We start from the raw sequence: 19,069 nt of genomic DNA on the forward strand, positions 1-19,069 counted from the left end.
ACACACTCATTGTCATCTTTATTTGTTACTCCTTTTTTAAATTATCAATTTATTGTGGTAACATTTAATGCTCAACAACTTGTTTCTTTTCAGATGACAGCACTTAAAAGAAAAAAAGTTTTGTTTAATGTTATGTCAAACTTTTATCTTTCTGAAATGTGCAAATTGCACCCCAGAGTCTGGGAAAAAATGAATTCTGGCCCCTCTACGCAAAAAGATTGGACAAGCCTGTGTTAGATCGTCTCTCTATACTTTAATATTCTGTCTAAAGTTAATGAGGCGTTAACATCTTCACCAAGTATTTGGCAATGCCATTTTTATCTCATTTGGAGATGGTGTTATTATGATAAAACATCATGTTTTAATTTGTTATAATGTTATTCAGAATTGATGTATTTTGGAGTGATTTGCATCAATGTATCATTGCAACAAGCAAAAACAAGGAACAAAATTCTCCGACCTCACCCACGGCTGGGATTCTCCAGTCTCGCTGCAGTGAATAGAAATTAGGCTGAACATCAAATTCTCCATTCTCGCTGGCAGCAGATTCCCTCCTTGGAGGTCATCTATGGCTGAAGTGGGTTTCTATGATATTTTTCTAGTTTCACCATCGCCATTACTGAGACTAGGTCTGGGAATTAGCACTGCTGCCTCACAATGCCAGGGACCCGGGTTCAATTCTGGCCTCGGGTCACTGTCTGTGTGGATTTTGCACATTCTTCCCATGCCTGTGGGGATTTCCTCCGGGTGTTCTGGTTTCCTCCCACAGTCCTAGGATGTGCAGGGTTTGTGGATTAAATTGCCCTTTGGTGTCCCAAGATGTGTAGGTTAGGGGGATTAGCAGGGTAAATATGTAAGGTTACGGGGATAGGGCCTGGGTGGGATTCTCTGTCATAGAGTCAGTGCAGACTCGATGGACCGAATGGCCTCCTTCTGCGCTGTAGCATGTCTATGAATTCTACTCTTTCTGCCTGTCTCTTAACCACAGGCTTTACATGGCAATATTCTTGCAATAATATCATCACTTGCACTCTTCCATTAGTGCCGTTTCATCTTGCTAAACTGTTTTAATATTATTGTTCATTTTTACTGAAATCAATGTCTACTATTAAAACAATCATATGTGGCAGTGATTAATGTCATTCAAAATGCTGCTTCTAACAATGTTCATAAATCTAGAAGCTTTAATTTCCATTTGAGCACTTCATCCATTGGCAAGGCCATCTGTAACTGCAGCTTCAGTTATAATTGCACTAGCATGTTTTCTGACATAATTGCTGAAGATATATTGTACATTGACCTGATTTCAGTTTCTCCCCCAGCCCCAATCTTTATTTTTTACAATGAGCTATCAGTTCCCTAGCCCAAGCTGGTACTGCTTCAGTCACAGCTGCATCAACCAAGAGATTGGCACAATATAAGTGCACAGGTTTTCATTTTAAAGCTTCATTAGGCAGCTCTCTACATCAGCACATCCCAGTACAACAAATGCCATCCTCAATTGGAGGCTCAGCCAGATGGTAAGAAGTTGAAGAACTGCTGACAGATCTCTCTGAAGATTTTGGTTTGATTGATCCAAGTCTTCAGCAACGCCCCTTCTGTCTAAAAATACTCTGACAGTCGAGAATCTAGTCCATGGGTTGAAAATAGCTATTTATTTCTCAGAAAGTGGCTTGCTGTTATAGAACGACATGCCTCGAGAGAAATGGATACTCCTTTGACTTGAACCGAAATTTCAGAATAATCAATATCATAATCCTGATTTCATGGAGATACAGACTCTTGCTCCAGGCGAGTTTACATTGTGGAATTAACCAGACAGGCTCAAACATCGCTCTTTGAAGAAACTGCAGAGGTGAGTGCATCGTGCTCAAATCTCCCATGAGAAAAGAAAGGAAAGGGAGAAAGAAAGATGTTCTTCCTGTGGATATCAAGATCAGTAAACTGTCATAGATTAGTCAAGCAATGTTTGCACATAGAATCATAGAATCCTAAAATGCAGAAAGAGGCCATTCGGCCCATTGAGTCTGCACAAATCCATCCAGACACTATCCCCATAACCCCATGTATTTACCCTAGCTAGTCTCCTTGACATTAAGGGACAATTTAACATGGCCAATCCGCCTAACCTACACATCTTTGGAGTGTGGGAAGAAACCAAAGCACCCAGAGAAAACCCACGCAGACACGGGAAGAATGTACAGACTCCATACAAACAGCAACCCAAGCTAGGAATTGAATCCTGGCACTGTAAGCACCAGTGCTAACAACTGTGCTGCCCCTGTGCAACACCTTCATTTATCATGTGGCATTTAAACAAGTATTAACTTTGAAGAGCGTGATTCCTTTATCAGGTACCTAGATACTGGGGTGCAGATGACAATAGATCAATGTTTGTGGGCATCAAGTCTGCTCCTGGATCCCAAAGGAACACAAGCAAAAAGGAAACACAAAATGAATCCAAGCATTGTGGAGTTCGGCTGCTCTTGAGGATAGGCCATCATCTTTTAGCTGCATGAATAATAGGGATCATGAAGTAGAGGCAGAGCACTGCCATGAGAGAAAAACAGAAGATGCTGGAAAATCTCAGCAGGTCTGATGGAGAGGGAATAGAGCCAACATTTCAAGTCAGGCTTAGAAACATATTCAGTCAGTTTGGTGGAGACACTTGGAGGTGATTGATCATCAGGTATTAGGCTGTCCAACAGGTAGTTTGAGGTCGAGACAGTGGAGGAGATTGACCTAAGGTTGTCCAGCTGCTATAGAGGTGTATGAAGTTGAAAGATGAGAAGATTTCAGGGGCATTAAAAAAATGTTTCAATGAGCAATGGGCACCTGGCCTAACAAAATAGTGAAATAAGTTTGAAAATTCAATATCTAAGTATGAGAAAATGAATCTTATGTTCGATAAGGTAGTCTAGCTTCGCCTCAAAATTAGTGAAGTTCTTGAAGCACTGATGCCAAGCTTTTAATTACTATATCATTTATGCAATAGTCCTAATAGTTAAGGACTCAAAACCATCACAACTCTGAGATCAGGATTATTTGAATCAAATCCTTTCTAATATCTTTCTGGGATAGAATCTCCTTATTAACGTATCCCTGTGCTTCAAGTTACTCAGACCCGATCACATCTTCTTCACAGCTATAGCTTTACATAATTTAAGTGTAGAGTAAGATCCAATGGATTTCTTTATATGTTTTATGGGATGTGGGCTACGCTGACAATGCCAGCATTCACTGCCCATCCCTAATGGCCCTAGAGCTGAGTGGCTTGCTAGGCCATTTCAGATAGCTGTTAAGAGTGATCATTGTGGTCTGGAGTCACATGTTGACCAGACCAGATAAGCGTGGCAAATTTCCTTCCCTATAGGACATTAATAAATCAGATGGGTTTTCACACCAATCGATGATGATTCATTCCACAGTCACCACTACTGAGACTAGCTTTGTATTCCATATTTATTACCTGAATTCAAATTCCGCCAGCTGGTAGGATTTGAACCCCTGTCTCCAGAGCGTTAACCTAGGTCTCTGGTTTACTACTCCCATGACATATTACTACTATGCTATCATCTCTACCTAATTGATGAGGTGAAGTCAGAAACCTCTTGCTTTCCACACATTATTAACAACCTGTTGGCCCTAAGCATTATCATACTCACATCTCAGAGAATGACAAGATGCTAGGTAGAATCTGCCTTTCATTGAAATGGAGGTGTAGCCGACAGTAGTACTACTGCTTGTTGTTACCGCTGTTGTTTAAACTGCTGAATTTGTGAGTTCACATATTGATGATTTTCTAAGCCTGGAACATAAGGATTGTACATCATTCCTCATATTTGTGACATTTTATTCAAATACAATTGGCGCATACTGAATTTAGGGATTCTCACGCTCACTGACATGAGGTAATACATCCATTGAAGAATATTTGACAGCAAGACCACAACCATTGGAACCAGTGGCGATCAGAAGCATTTGCCTATTGTTGAAGGGAGTAGTTATATAATTCTTGTTTGATTAGTCCCCTTGTTGCCAAGCCCAAGTAGGACATGCTTCTGTGGGTCCATGAATCCATCCAATCGTTATTATCAATGTTCCAATTTGATTTATTTTATCCATTCTCAGGATCTGGATGTCACCAGCAAGGCCAACATTTATTACCCACCCCTAATTCTCCTTGAGGGTGGTGATGAACTTAAGCAAAATTGAATAACTTGCTGCATCATTTCAGAGGGCATTTAAGAGCAAACTACAGGATCGTGAATTTGCAATAACAGACTGGGCAAGGATGGCAGATTTCCTTCCCTCAAGGTCATTAGTAAACCAGATGGAATTGTGCAACAATCCAAGAGCTGCATAGCTTTTTAAGTCGAGTTTGTTTAATTAATTAAATTCAAATTCCTTAACTGTCATGGTGGGCTTTGATCTTGTATCTCTGGATCATTAGTCCAGGCCTATGGAGTACCAGCATTCCCGTCATAACCACTGTTCCCCAAGGTTAATATTTTTGATGTTGTCTGCCCAAAAAAGGCAGCATCTTATTGGACTCCTTCTTAGAAGTGAATGCAGCTTTTTTCCTATGGTGTGTACCCACATCTGTATCACTGTTCCTGTGATGTGCAAATTAAGATCATGTTCAAGTTATCTTTTCCGTCTGAGAGGACGTGTGCTCCTGGTGCACGTCAGAAGCAAATATGGGAAATTCTTTTACCCTGTGGATGCAGCATCACATTTACACAGACAGATACAGATCTGTTTATGTTAACACCAGGATTAGTGACAAGATTTTCCTGGGCTTTGACTGCACTAGGGCCTGTCAGGCAATCTAATCAGCCAGATTTTCTCAAGTCATGTTGCAAATGATCTCAATCCACAAATCTAGGGCAGATGCACAATGCTGCATTCTCAATTATGTCCATATTTCTTTGCCAGAAGATGGATTTCTACCAGTTTCCCATTTCAAGGCATAAAGTATGATTGTTTACATATTGTCTATGTGAAAACAAATCCACCCTCTCATCCTTGGGAAAAAGATCAAAAAAGAGTTAGGTACGGTGGGACTCCTTGGGCACGATTATTTGGCTGGGGTCACCCCAAGGCTGGAAATTCCCACCCAAGGTCAACAGACTTTTGTATGGTCCTCCCCTGCCCACTACAATTCCTACAGTGGGCTGGATGGGAAAATTCCATCCCTTATGTACTGGGCTGCTTCAGTTATCATGGGTATCTGTTCGGAACACTAAAAATACTCAACGGACAGGGCTCTGGCAACCAAGCCCTCAACGGAGGAAGATGCGACATCTGGAATATCTCAACAGCTGTTCCAGCGGACAACGGCTGCAGCAGAATGAAACCTCCAGTCATCCTGGCTTGCATGCCATTGGATCAAGGTTTCATTCTGTCAGGGCACGTGTGGAGGCTGGTGTTCAACAGTTTCTCCACAGTAAAAGATGTCATGCACAGGGTTCTTTCTTTCTAGTCACATCTCCCAAGGCTTTTGGCAACCAGCAAATGACAATGGGAGCAGGATTGTGTGCCTGTAATCTTTGAGCCATGGTCTGGAACAAAGAGACAGCTATAAGTTAGGGGTATAGCAATTGGACAAGGCAGGGGTGCATTTTGGCAGGCTCCTGAACAATGGCCTCATTATGGAGCCTTTTGAGGTTAAGACTGGAGTCAAACAAGATTGCGCCATCGCTCCAACTCTTGTTTTCCTTTTGATCCTCTTTGCTGCCATGTTCCATTGGACAAGAGACAAACTCTGTGCTGGAATGCCACTTATTTATCAAATGCAGAGTAAGTAATTTAATCTTTGACACCTCTACTCAAAAACCAATACCACAGTGATCTCAGTCATTGAAATCCAAGAAACAGTTGATGCTGCAGTAAGTACTGTGTTGGAAACAAACATCCAGAGAATTGTCAACATGCTTATTGAAGCATATGAGATGAGACTTACACTGAACATTCAAAAGATCAAAGTCCTCCACCAGCAAGCTCCAAATGCATATGCCCCGGGCCCACTGATTAGGATTCATGATGAGTGCCTGTCAAATGTGGAACACTCCCAATAACTTGGAGGTTATCTTTCATAGAAAGCTGACATTAATGAAGAAATCCAGTATCACCAGAAATCTGCTGGTCAGCCCCTGGCCACTTGGGGAAGTGAGAGTTTGAAGATCGCAATATCAATAATTGAAAACATTTTGAACATGCATAGAAAAGCCTTGTTCTTACGATGAGATTAAAGCCAGTACAGTGTTTCTGTACAGCGTGCTCCTTTATTTGTACTGAACACTGAAATACCACTTCAATAATGTAAATAATCTCTTTCTGCACTGATTGCGAAAGGAATCACTGGAACTGAGTTAGTACAGTTCTTTCTTATGTGCATTTTTAATAGAAAGAGATACCAACATCTTTTGTGAATTCGGAGTTCTTTGAACAATCCAACATGAAATAGGAATTGGAGGGAAAGGGCACTTACTAAAATTAAACCAGAGGACACACAGATAGGCACACTAAATATTTGTTTAGCCAAATGTGCTTTTTTACTTGACCATTGTATCATTTATAAATAATAGGAAGTTGGTAGATAAAGAAAACCTTGCATTTTAAGTTTAAGTTTATTTTTTAATGTTACAAGTAGGCTTACATTAACACTGCAATGAAATTAATGTGAACATCCCCTCTGGTGCCTGTTCTGATACTCTGAGGGAGAATTTAGCACAGCCAGTTCACCTAGCCAGCACGTCTTTCAGACTGTGGGAGGGAATCGGAGCACTCGGAGAAAACCCACAGAGACTCGAGGAGAACGTGCAGACTTCATATCAACAGTGACTCAAGCCAGTTCCCTGGTGCCAATCCGTGATACAACTGGAAAGAATGCTTTCTGTGGTGCATCTATAAAAGTTGGTGAGAGTCGTAGCTGACATGCCAAATTTCCCGTGTTTGAACCCTGGAGTAGGATGCAGTTCTGGAACCCTGTGATTTAGGAGCAAGAGTGCTATTAACTGAGCCACAACTAATACAGATAAAATGTATGAAGGTGGATGGAAAGCAAATAATAAGAAACAATTCAAAATACTTGAAATTGAGGTTTGATAAATGGAAAATAACTGGGATGGAAGCAAGGTGTTAAATTAAGACCATGTACTGAATGGACTCACTGAATCCAATAGTCCAGTAAATGGGTGAACAGAAAATAATTAAATAAGATTTAATGCATCATTAGCCACTTGTCTAGAACAAATGGTCAAAATCAGGGTCACTTAATTTAACTGAACACTTAACCTAATGTTCATTTTTATATTGCTTGCTGTAAATCATGACCTGTAAATTGACCCAGCATGTAAGATGACCCCATTTTACTTGTCCCATGTTTTTCTGTATGTTTGGTGTATTAGACATTCTTTTCAGCCACAAGATGGTACATTCAGATTGGCACTCAGTCTCCATTTTTCACTCCATGAATGGATGTTTCACTTACTGATACATAATTTATTTATTTGTGTCAAAAGTAGGCTTACATTAACACTGCAATGAAATTGCTATGAAAATCCCCTAGTCGCCACTCCAGTACCTGTTTGGGAGAATTTAGCATGGTCAATTAACCCAACTTGCACATCTCTGGACTGTGGGAGGAATGATGTGGGTATGCCGGCGTTGGACTGGCGTAAACACAGTAAAAAGTCTGACAACACCAGGTTTTAGTCCAACCTATTTATTTGATAATATACTCACAAGCTTTCGGGGTTAGCCCCTTCGTCAGGTGAATGGAGAGTTCTGGCCTCAGACAGAGCATATAAAGCACAGACAGTTTAGAGATTACTGATTAGAATGCGAATCCTTACACCTAACCTGCTGTTCAAGACCTGAAGTGGCTGATAATGTGAGTGGAAGGAGCACTGATCACAGTTGGAAGAGATGTGTATTGTCTCCAGACAGTACAGTAAGTGAGGTTTTGCAAACCCAGGCAAGTCACGGGGGTTACAGATAGTGCGACATGAACCCAAGATCCCTGTTGAGACCGTCCTCGTCCGCACACATGAGGACGGTCTCAACAGGGATCTTGGGTTCATGTCGCACTATCTGTAACCCCCGTGACTTGCCTGGGTTTGCAAAACCTCACTTACTGTACTGTCTGGAGACAATACACATCTCTTCCAACTGTGATCAGTGCTCCTTCCACTCACATTATCAGCCACTTCAGGTCTTGAACAGCAGGTTAGGTGTAAGGATTCGCATTCTAATCAGTAATCTCTAAACTGTCTGTGCTTTATATGCTCTGTCTGAGGCCAGAACTCTCCATTCACCTGACGAAGGGGCTAACCCCGAAAGCTTGTGAGTATATTATCAAATAAATAGGTTGGACTAAAACCTGGTGTTGTCAGACTTTTTACTGTGGGAGGAAATCAGAGCACCTGGGAAAAAACCCATGCAGACACAGGGAGAACGTGCAAATTCTACATAGACAATGACCCAAGTCAGGAATCAAACCCAGGTTCTTGGCGCTATAAGGCAGCAGTGCTAATCACTGTGTCACCTTCCTGCTGACAACTAGGTGCAAGGAATCAAGCAGGCGATATGAGCTGTGTTGTGAAGATGTGCAGGAGTTTAAAACATGCCCATACTTTGGATCAGAAACTGATGATACTTTAAACTGGTGACCACACATACCCATGTTGTGGGGTCCACTTTTACCTTCATAGTACAATTAAACCGCCCCCCCCCCCCCCCCCGCCCCCCCGGCTCCCACCACCCAACGCCCCACCACTCCAGTTTTTGGAGCAATTATTTGAGGCTTCAAGAGTCAACTTGCAGCCAACATCTACAGTATGTGCTCAAGGTGACATGACTGCCTTGCTGTGAGGTCAATGGATGGAATTCTACAGCCACTTGGGAGCTGGGCCACAAAATGCAGTGAAACGTTCAAAACTCCACGGACTTCAGAAGATCCTGCTGGCAGGAAGGGATGTAAAATATCTCCCAACATCATTGCATAGTTTCATTACCAATCAAATGTAAAATTGGATTGCAATGCTGTACAAAAAAAGTACAAGAAAATGTTATTCAGCCGACCAAGCTCATCTTTATATTATGCCAATTCTCCCACTGTAGAGACCAGCAATATTTTGAATGTCCATAACATTTATAGGACTGTTTTTCTTCTATGAAGGTTATGTAAGTTTTCTATTGTAAAGTGGCAGTGAGAATTTATCACCACTGTCCAGGTGTGGGGTGTTTTCCAAAACATTATGTCAAGAAACAGCTGAAGGCACTGGATTCTGCAAGGGCCATGGAGCCTGAGAATATTCCTGCAATAGTACTGAAGACTTATACTCCAGAGCTTGCATGCCCCAAGCCAAGCTGTTCCAGTACAGCTATAACACTGGCATTTTGCAAGCAATGTTGCCCAGGTATGTCTGTACACAAAAAGCAGGATAAATCCAACCTGGCCAATTTACAGCCCCATCAATCTACTGTTAGTCATCAGTAAAGTGACAGAAAGGGCATTCAACAGTTCTATCAAGCAGCACTTACTCAGCAATAACCAGCTCTCTGATGCTCAGTTTGGGTTGTCTCAGCATTACTCTATTTCTGATCTCATTATAAACAAATAAGCAGAACTCCAAAGATGATGTGAGAGTGACAGCCTTTGATATCAAGGCAGCATTTGATTAAATGTGACATTAATGTTCTGATTAATTTATAATTGAGGCGGCATGATGGCAGAGTGGTTAACACTGCTGCCTCACAGCGCTAGGGACCCTGGTTCAATTCCTGGCATGGATCACTGTCTGTGTGGATTTTGCACATTCTTCCCTTGTCTGCTTGGGTTTCCTCCGGGTACTCCGATTTCCTCCCGTTCTCCAAAGAGTGCGGGTTAGATTGATTGTCCATGCTAAATTACTCCTTAGTGTGAGGGGATTGGTGGATAAAATGTTATGGGGTTAGGGCTTGACTGGGATTGTTGTCGCTGCAGGCATGATGGGCCAAATGGTCTCCTTCTGCACAGTAGGGATTCTGTGATTCTATCAAGGAGTACTAGCAAAACTGGAGTGAAAGGAATAAGGGGAAAACTGGCACAAAGGAAGATGGTAGTGGTTGTTAGAGGTCAGTCATCGCAGTTCCAGGTCATTAATGCAGGACTTCCTCAGAGTAGTGTCCTAGGTCCAACCATCTACAGCTGTTGATCATTGACCTCCATTCCATCATAAGGTCAGAAGTGGGAACGATTACACCATCTTGAACACCAATCTCAACTCCTCAGATACTGAAGCAGTTCATGTTCAAGTGTAGCAAGACCTGGATAATATCCAGGGTTGGACTGATAAGTGGCAAGTAACATTCATGCCACACAAGTGCCAGGCAATGACCATCTCCAACAAGAGGATGTCTAACCATCATCCCTTAACATTCAATGGCATTACCATTGCTGAACTCCCCACTGTCAATATCCTGAGGGTTACCATTGGTCTGGATGAGCCATATAAATACTGTAACTACAAGAACAGATCAGAAGCTAGGAATCCTGCGGCAAATAACTTGTCTCTTGACTCCCCAAAGCATGTCTACCATCTATACAGCGCAAGTCACAAGTGCAATGGAATATTCCCCACTTGCCTGGATGGGTGCAGCTCCAACAACACTGAAGAAACTCGACACCATCCAGGACAAAGCACCCGTTTGAACAAAGAAAATTACAGCGGAGGAACAGGCCCTTCGGCCCTCCAAGCCTGCACCGACCATGGTGCCCAACCAAGTTAAAATCCCCTACCATTCCAGGGACCATATCCCTCTCTTTCCATCCTATTTGTGTATTTGTCAAGACTCCCCCTTAAAAGTCACTATGATATCTGCTTCCATTATCTCCCCCCGCAGCGAGTTCCGGCACCCAGTACTCTCTGTGTAAAAAACTTGCCTCATACATCTCCTTTAAAATTTGCCCCTTGCACCTAAAATCTATGCCTCCCAATAATTGACTCATTTACCTTGGGTAAAAGCTTCTGATTACCCATCTATCCATGCCTCTCATAATCTTGTAGAGTTCTATCAGGTCGCCCCTCAACCTCTATCATTCCAGTGAGAACAAACCAAGTTTCTCCGATCTCCCCTCATAACTAATGTCCTCATTACCAGGCAAAATACTGGTAAATCTTTTCTGTACCCTCTCCAAAGCCTCCACATCCTTCTGGTAGTGTGGCGACCAGAATTGAACACCATATTCCATGTGCGGCCTAACTAAGGTTCAACAAAGCTGCAAAATGACTTGCCAATTTTAAACTCAGTGCCCTGGCCAATGAAGGCAAGCATGCCATATGCCTTCTTGACTACCTTCTCCACCTGCATTGCCACTTTCAATGACCTGTGTACCTATACACCCAGATCCCTCTGCTTACAAATACTCTTAAGGGTTTTGCCATTCACTGTATATTTCCTATCTGTATTAGACCTTCCAAACTGCACTACCTCACATTTGTTCGGATTTCTGCCATCTCTCCGCCCCAATCTCCAACCGATCTATAATCTTGCTGTGTCCTCAGATGGTCTCCATCGCTATTCCCAAATCCGCCAACCTTTGTGTCATCTGCAAACTTACTAATCAAACTAGTTACATTTTCCTCCAAATCATTCATATATATCACAAATAGCAAACGTCCCAGCACTGATCCCTGAGGAACACGACATGTCACAGCCCTCCATTCAAAAATGCTACTCTCTGTCTTCTATGACCGAGCCAGTTTTGTATCCATCTTGCCAGCTCACCTCTGATCCCATATGACTTCATCTTCTGCACCAGTCTGTCATGAGGGACTTTGTCAAAGTCTATGTAGACAATATCCACTGCCCTACCCTCATCAATCATCTTCGTCACTTCCTTGAAGAACTCAATCAAGTTAGTGAGACATCACCTCCCCTTCACAAAACCATGTTGCCTCTCGCTAATATATCCACTTATTTTGAAGTGGGAGTAAATACTGTCTCAAGTAATCTTCTCCAATAATTTCCTTATCACTGATGTAAGGCTCACTGAAATGTGATTACCTGAATTATTCTTGCCACCCTTCTTGGGCAAAGCAACAACATTGGCTATTCTCCAATCCTCTGGGACCTCTGCTGTAATCAGTGAGGATACAAAGATTTCTTTCAAGCCCCAGCAATTTCCTCCCTTGCTTCTCTCAGTATTCTGGGGTATATGCCATCAGGCCCTGGGGACTTGTCTACCTTAATGTTTCTCAAGGGCCCAAATACCTCTTCTTTTTTGATCTCAACATGACTCAAATTATCTACACACCCTTTTTCAGACCCATCATCCACCAAGTCTTTCTCTTTGGCGAGTATTGAGGCAAAGTATTCATTTAATACCTCGCCCATGTCCTCTGGCTCCACACCTAGATGCCCTCCCCTGTCACTGAGTGGGCCAACCCTCTCCCTGGCTACCCTCTTGATCTTTATATATGTGTAAAAAGCCTTGGGATTATCCTTAATTCTGCTGGCCAATGATTTTTCATGACCCCTTTTAGCCCTCCTTACTCCTTGCTTAAGTTTCTTCCTACTTTCCTTGTATTCCATACTTGCTTCGTGTGTTCCCAGTCTCCTAGCTTTGACAAATGCTTCCTGAGTCTATGAGTAGGCTCACAACCTTTCTCGTTATCTAAGGTTCCCAAAATTTGCCATACTTATCCTTCATCCTCGCAGGGATGTGCCGCTCCTGAATCCTTATCAATGTGATTGGCAGCCACCCACTAACATTCATTCCCTCTACCGCTGATGCACAATGATGTGAAGATACCACCGTTGGACTAGGGTAAACACAGTGAGAAGTCTCACAACTTCAGTTTAAAGTCCAACAGGTTTATTTGGCAGCACTACCTTTTGGAGTCTCAGGCTCCTTCATCAGGTGAGTGAAGGGCTATGTTCACGAACAGGGCATATACAGACACAAACTCAATTTACAAGATAATGGTTGGAATGCGAGTCTTCACAAATAACCAAGTCTTAAAGGTACAGACAATGTGAGCGGAGAGAGGATTAAGCATAGATTAAAGAGATGCGTATTGTCTACAGCCAGGACAGTTAGTGAGATTTTGCAAGCCGAGGCAAGTCGTGGGGGTTACAGATAGCGTGACATGAACCAAGATTGTGGTTGAGGCCATCCCCATGTGTGCGGAGCTTGGCTATCAGTTTCTGCTCAACAGTTCTGCATTGTCGTGTGTCACGAAGGCTGCCTTGGAGAACACTTAATTGAAGATCAGAGGCTGAATGCCCATGATTGTTGAAGTGTTCCCCAACTTGAAGGGAACCCATCTTGGTGACTGTCGAATGGTGTTCATTCATCCATTGTCGTAGTGTCTACATGGTCTCCCCAATGTACTATGCCATGCCTCGGGATATCCTTTCCTGCAACGTATCAGATAGACAACGTTGACCGAGTTGCAAGGGCGGCACGGTAGCACAGTGGTTAGCAGCTCCAGGGACCTGGGTCCGATTCCTGGCTTGGGTCACTGTCTGTGTGGAGTTTGCACATTCTCCTCGTGTCTGCGTGGGTTTCCTCCGGGTGCTCCAGTTTCCTCCCACAGTCCAAAAATGTGTGGGTTAGGTTGATTGGCCATGCTAAAAATTGCCCTTAGTGTCCTGAGATATACAGGTTAGAGGGATTAGTGGGTAAATATGTAGGGATATGGGGGTAGGGCCTGGGTGGGATTGTGGTCGGTGCACAGGGGCGGCACGGTAGCACAGTGGTTAGCACTGCTGCTTCACAGTTCCAGGGACCTGGGTTCGATTCCCAGCTTGGGTCACTGTCCGTGTGGAGTTTGCACATTCTCCTCGTGTCTGCGTTGGTTTCCTCCCACAGTCAAAAGATGTGCAGTTTAGGTTGATTGGCCATGCTAAAATTGCCCCTTAGTGTTCTCAGGTCCATAGGTTAGAGGGATTATGTAGGGATATGAGCGTAGGGCCTGGGTGGCATTGTGGTTGGTGCAGACTCAATGGGCCAAAAGGCCTCTTTCTGCACTGTAGGGATTCTATGATTCTGTGGGTATGTACCATGTACCTGATGGATGGTGTTCTCATGTGAAATGATGGCATCTGTGTCGATAATCTGGCACACCTTGCAGAGATTGCTGTGGCAGGGTTGTGTGGTCTCATGGTCACTGTTCACAATGGCAGTAGTATTTACCACCTGCAAAATGCACTACAGGAACTCATCAAGTTTTCCTTAGGCAACATCTTCCAATATCATCTAGAAGGTTAAGGGCACAGGAAATCTATCAGCTGGAATTTCCCTCCAAGCCACTCATCATCCTGACTTGAAATATTTTGCCATTCCTTAAATGTTGCTGGATCAAAATCTAGAAATCCTTCCCTAACTCCCTATACCGACACCACATGGACTGGAGTTTGCATTTGCGCTCCCAGCACAGAGTTATGCCTACCAAGGAGACAATTTTGGTCCATGTACTGCAGAGCTTAAATGAGTAAAACAGATTATTTCTGTAACTGCATAAAGTTCACTGTTAGAATGTCAATCTTGGTGACTTAGTTGGCCTGTTTCCTCCCACGTCCCCACAGCCACTCATCACAGCAGCAGTAAACTCAGGCTTGTCATCCTCTGCCCACTCACATCTCCATCCTGAGTAAAAAGCTTTGCTGTAATTAGCTGGCTTGGTGGCTGTAAAGTCCATGTCAAACTTTGTGAATGCTCTTGAGCTGAAATCAATTGTTTTTTTCCTCTAGATCTGTTTTGTAAACCTCGATGGAGTTGATGCAAAAAGCAATAGTCAGGAATTCCAACAGGTAAGAGAACTTGTGTAAAATTATTCCGATAACAACCTAGGCACAGAAATTACTTAGTGGAACTTAGCCTATTTATGTTAAAGAGATTAACATGCTTCTTAAAATGAAGAGAAAGGAACCTCAGGTAGGCATATCAACCACTTAGTCCCAGTGGCACAATGGTTAGCACTGCTGCCTCACAGCGCCAGGAACCTTGGTTCAATTCTGGCCTCAAGTGATTGTGTGGCACATTCTCCCCATGTCTGCGTGGGTTTCTCCAGGTGCTCCTCCCTCACTCCGAAGATTTGCAGGTTATAGAACATAGAACACTACAGCACAAACAGGCCCTTCGGCCCACTAGTTGCGCCGATCACATCAACACCTATCTATAACCCCCAATCCCATAAAACCCCATATACTCATCCAGAAGTCTTTTAAAAGACCCCAGCGAGTTCGCCTCCACCACCACTGACGGCAGCCGATTCCACTCACTCACCACCCTCTGAGTGAAAAACTTACCCCTAACATCACTTCTGTACTTTCCTCCCTGCACCTTAAATCTGTGTCCTCTCGTAGCGACCATTTCAACCCGGGGAAATAGCCTCTGAGAATCCACCCTATCCATTCCTCTCAACATTTTATAAACCTCTATCAGGTCACCTCTCAACCTTCATCTCTCCAGGGAAAAGAGACCCAGCTCCCTCAACCTAACTTCATAAGGCATGCCTCCCAGTCCAGGCAACATCCTTGTAAATCTCCTCTGTACCCTGTTACAGAGTACTCTGTACTCTGTTATGTTGATTGGCCATGCTAAATTGCCCCTTACTATCAGGGGAGATTACAGGGATAGGGCCTGGGTGGGATTATTGTTAGTGCAGGCTCAATGGGATGAATGGCTCCCTTCTGCACAGTAGAGACTCTATGATTCTTCGATGAACTCTGTAAGCGAGAGATAGGACAAAAAAATTGACTCATCTTTCTCTCAACTTGCTATTGCTATATTTTTATCCTGCAAAAACACCACTCCTGAATTAGATCAGTCATTAAATCCTGTATAGTTAGGAAAAAAGCGGTGAAGCAGAAAATTCCAAGCCAATGTCATCCTGACCTGATGTCGTTCAGTGAAAAGGTGAAGCGTTGCTATTGCAAGGAGTCCCAGCAGGATGCTGAATATGAAAATATGTCCCCTCTGTGTTACTTCGTCAAATAATAATTAACAGGGAATTGCGAAGAACCCCTATATAACATCATCAATTAACAGCAATTTCACACATGATTACACTACATTAACTGGTTCACCTAACTATTGATTTGTGGATGCAGAAAACAGCAACAGAAATGCAATGTAATCTGAGCATTTCTAAGGTCACCACTAGCCAAAGCTCTAATAAATGAACACAGCTGCACACAGTGCACTTGGAGATGGTAAATACAGAAAGGTCTGTTTCATTTTTTTATCATATTTTAACCTGTTGCATTTTGAATGCTGCTTGGCTATCCTCCAGGCACTTCTTAGACTCAGGGAAGGTCAGGCACATTGACCTGCTGAAATTAGGATCTTAGAATCCCTACAGTGCAGAAGGAGGCTATTCAGCCCATCGAGTCTGTACCAACCACAATCCCACCCAGGCCCTATTCCCGTAACCTCACACATTTACCCTTAACACTAGAGTCAATTTAGCATGGCCAATCAACCTCACCTATGCATCTTTGGACTACGGGAGGAAACTGGAGCACCCGGAGGAAACCCACGCAGACACAGAGAGTACGTGAAAACTCCACACACACACACACACACACACACACACACACGCACACACACACACAGTGACCCAAGCCAGGAATCGAAGCCAGGTTCCTGGCGCTGTGAGGCAGCAGTGCTAACCTGTATGCCAACATGCTCCAACGATGCTCCACTATTGTTTTTTGGCCAAGGAAGAGGAAGGGGAGGGGGTAGGGGAGGAGGAGGGGGGAATGAATTAATCACTAGACCTGCAAATGCTCAACCTTCACGCTGAAATAAAAATAGAAGACTATTCATAACACTAACCTCTTTTACCTTGATGACCAAACTATGCTGTGTAGCTGATTGCAAATGTCGCTAACATGGGGCAGAGCTATTGCTAACCTGTAAGGTCTGACTTTCATCCCTCAATGTGTTGAGATAGCCAATCTTGGCCAGAGTGATAATTGAGTCTTATAATTAGCCTCCATATCCCTCAGCCTTAGGGAGAAAATAAATCAGTCACTTTTGTTTTTGACAACAATATCTCGTAATTACATAATGCTTCTTTATGTGGAAAAATGGCTTGAGGTGTAAAGACACTCGCTGAGCTCAAAAGTGTGGATGAACAGATTGTAGATGTGTGAGAAATATTATGAGCCTCTTTTGTTTGTCTGTATTCTTCTTTATTTAGAAATTAGTTACCGTGTCCCCTGATCTCCCGTATCTCATCAATTCTTTAAATGTTTGCCAAATGAAAGATAATGAACTCATCCTTGTGAGCGGATTAATTTCCCCAGGAAGCTGTCACGAGAATTCAGATGATTCCCAGGTACGCAGCATGTGATTTTCATTGGAACGACGCCGCAATGATTAACCTGGTTGATTCTACAATGTGACTGTGTCAATGTCCAAATGTGTAAACTAGAGTTTTCAACAAATGAAAAATAAGTATTTGGAAACATTCTCCCGAAGTAAATAGTTAGATTCATTTGCCAGAATTCTACAGCCTCGCCCACCACAGAATCGGAACGAGTGAGAGTCGGACAATGGAAATGTCCACTCACCTCAGGCGGGGCTCAAGTGAGGCTGTAAAATCCCACCCATAGAGCAATACAGCATGGAAACAGGCCCTTCAGCCCAATTGGTCCATAGTGTCCTCCTAGCTGGTCCCTATTGCCTGTGTTTGCCGCATATCCCTTTCCCATCCATGTACTTATCCAAATGCTTTTTAAATGTTGTTATTGTACCTGCCTCAATCACTTTCTCTGGTTTCTCATTCCATATCCACGCCACCCTCTGCATAAAGAAGTTAACCCTCCGGTCCCTTTTAAATCTTTTCCCTCTCATCTTAAACCTTTGCCCTTTTGTTTTCAATTTCCCGTCCTTGGGAAAAAGACTACATGCGTTCATCCTATCTATGCCCCTCCTGATTTTACACACCTCAATAAGGTCACCTCTCATTCTCCTAAGTTCCAAGCAATAAACCTCTTTCTATAATTCAGGCCCACTAGACCTGGCAACATCCTCGTTAATAGTCTTTGGAATCTTTCCAATTTATCAAAGTCTTTCCTGTAACAGGGTGACCAAAACTGTACACAGCACTCCAAGTTGGAGGTAGGAGAGAGAAGTAATAGAGATTGTACCATGATGCATGCATACACTTAATGACTGTTGGCACTATTTTATAATGATTACTTGCATCTGCTATTTTCTTCGTATCCCGGGAGCCTGCAAGCTCATTTTTCATTGTGTTTGTATTTGTGCATTAAACAATGAAAATAAAGTTGAATTTAATTGAATTGAATAAGTAAGACAAGTTAATAATTCCTACTTACCATTCTACTCTGAAGATACATCTGAATGATATTGATCCTCATATCAAAAGCACACTTCCATCAACATTCCTTCATAATCAATGACACTATTGCAAAAGCTGCTTTGCTCAGCACAGTAAATAAACTGTTATACAGTGAAACTGTGAAAGGAATGTTAGTCTCGCAATTCCTTTCTACCCAAGTGTCCTGAGACTTTTATGTTTTAATTAGATAAACCATATTTGCATAATAATGTGTGGCAGATCATTATCATGTTAATTAGTTGGCACATTTTTAATTTTGCATTGTGCACTAGCAGATTCTGCTATAAATGTTTTTTTTACTTTATTGCACTGGTTGTGGACTATTCATTTAAACTAATTGAATCAAACTTTTAAAAATGAGCAGATAGGGACACATTTTCCCCAGCTGTATCAATAATGAGCTGAAACATATACATTCAATAAATATTATGGCTTTAAGAGAAAAACATTACAATTTAAGGATATTCATTAATACCATTAAAATGTGAAATGTAGATGTTAGCTTGATGGTGCTTCATTACAGGGAGGTGGCACTGAAGTTGTATTTAACATTTTCAATTCCAGCTCAGAGGCAGCATAGACATCCAACTTAAATCAGTATAAATTAGGAAAATGAGGCTAAAATTAATTAATCTTGCCTTATGAGTGGAATGTAATGTGGAGCAGGGATCGATGACCTCTTTGTTGACTATGGCATAATG

General features: G+C 42.6%; 1 protein-coding gene across 3 annotated transcripts in view; it reads left to right on the forward strand.

Annotated features, from left to right (window-relative positions):
• sphkap (SPHK1 interactor, AKAP domain containing) overlaps positions 1-19,069 on the forward strand; it is a 381,850-nt gene that overhangs the window by 328,196 nt on the left and 34,585 nt on the right. For 2 of the 3 annotated variants that reach the window (XM_080185826.1, XM_080185827.1), the window contains 2 exons: positions 14,746-14,805; positions 17,202-17,339. In XM_080185826.1, the coding sequence (XP_080041952.1) occupies positions 14,746-14,805; positions 17,202-17,339 (198 nt within the window). The remainder of the gene's footprint in view (positions 1-14,745; positions 14,806-17,201; positions 17,340-19,069) is intronic. The other variant, XM_080185829.1, reaches the window with a different exon arrangement.

This window comes from Carcharhinus amblyrhynchos, chromosome 3 (genome assembly GCF_965287045.1).
Source record: "Carcharhinus amblyrhynchos chromosome 3, sCarAmb.v2.hapA, whole genome shotgun sequence".
NCBI classification, from domain to species: domain Eukaryota; kingdom Metazoa; phylum Chordata; class Chondrichthyes; order Carcharhiniformes; family Carcharhinidae; genus Carcharhinus; species Carcharhinus amblyrhynchos.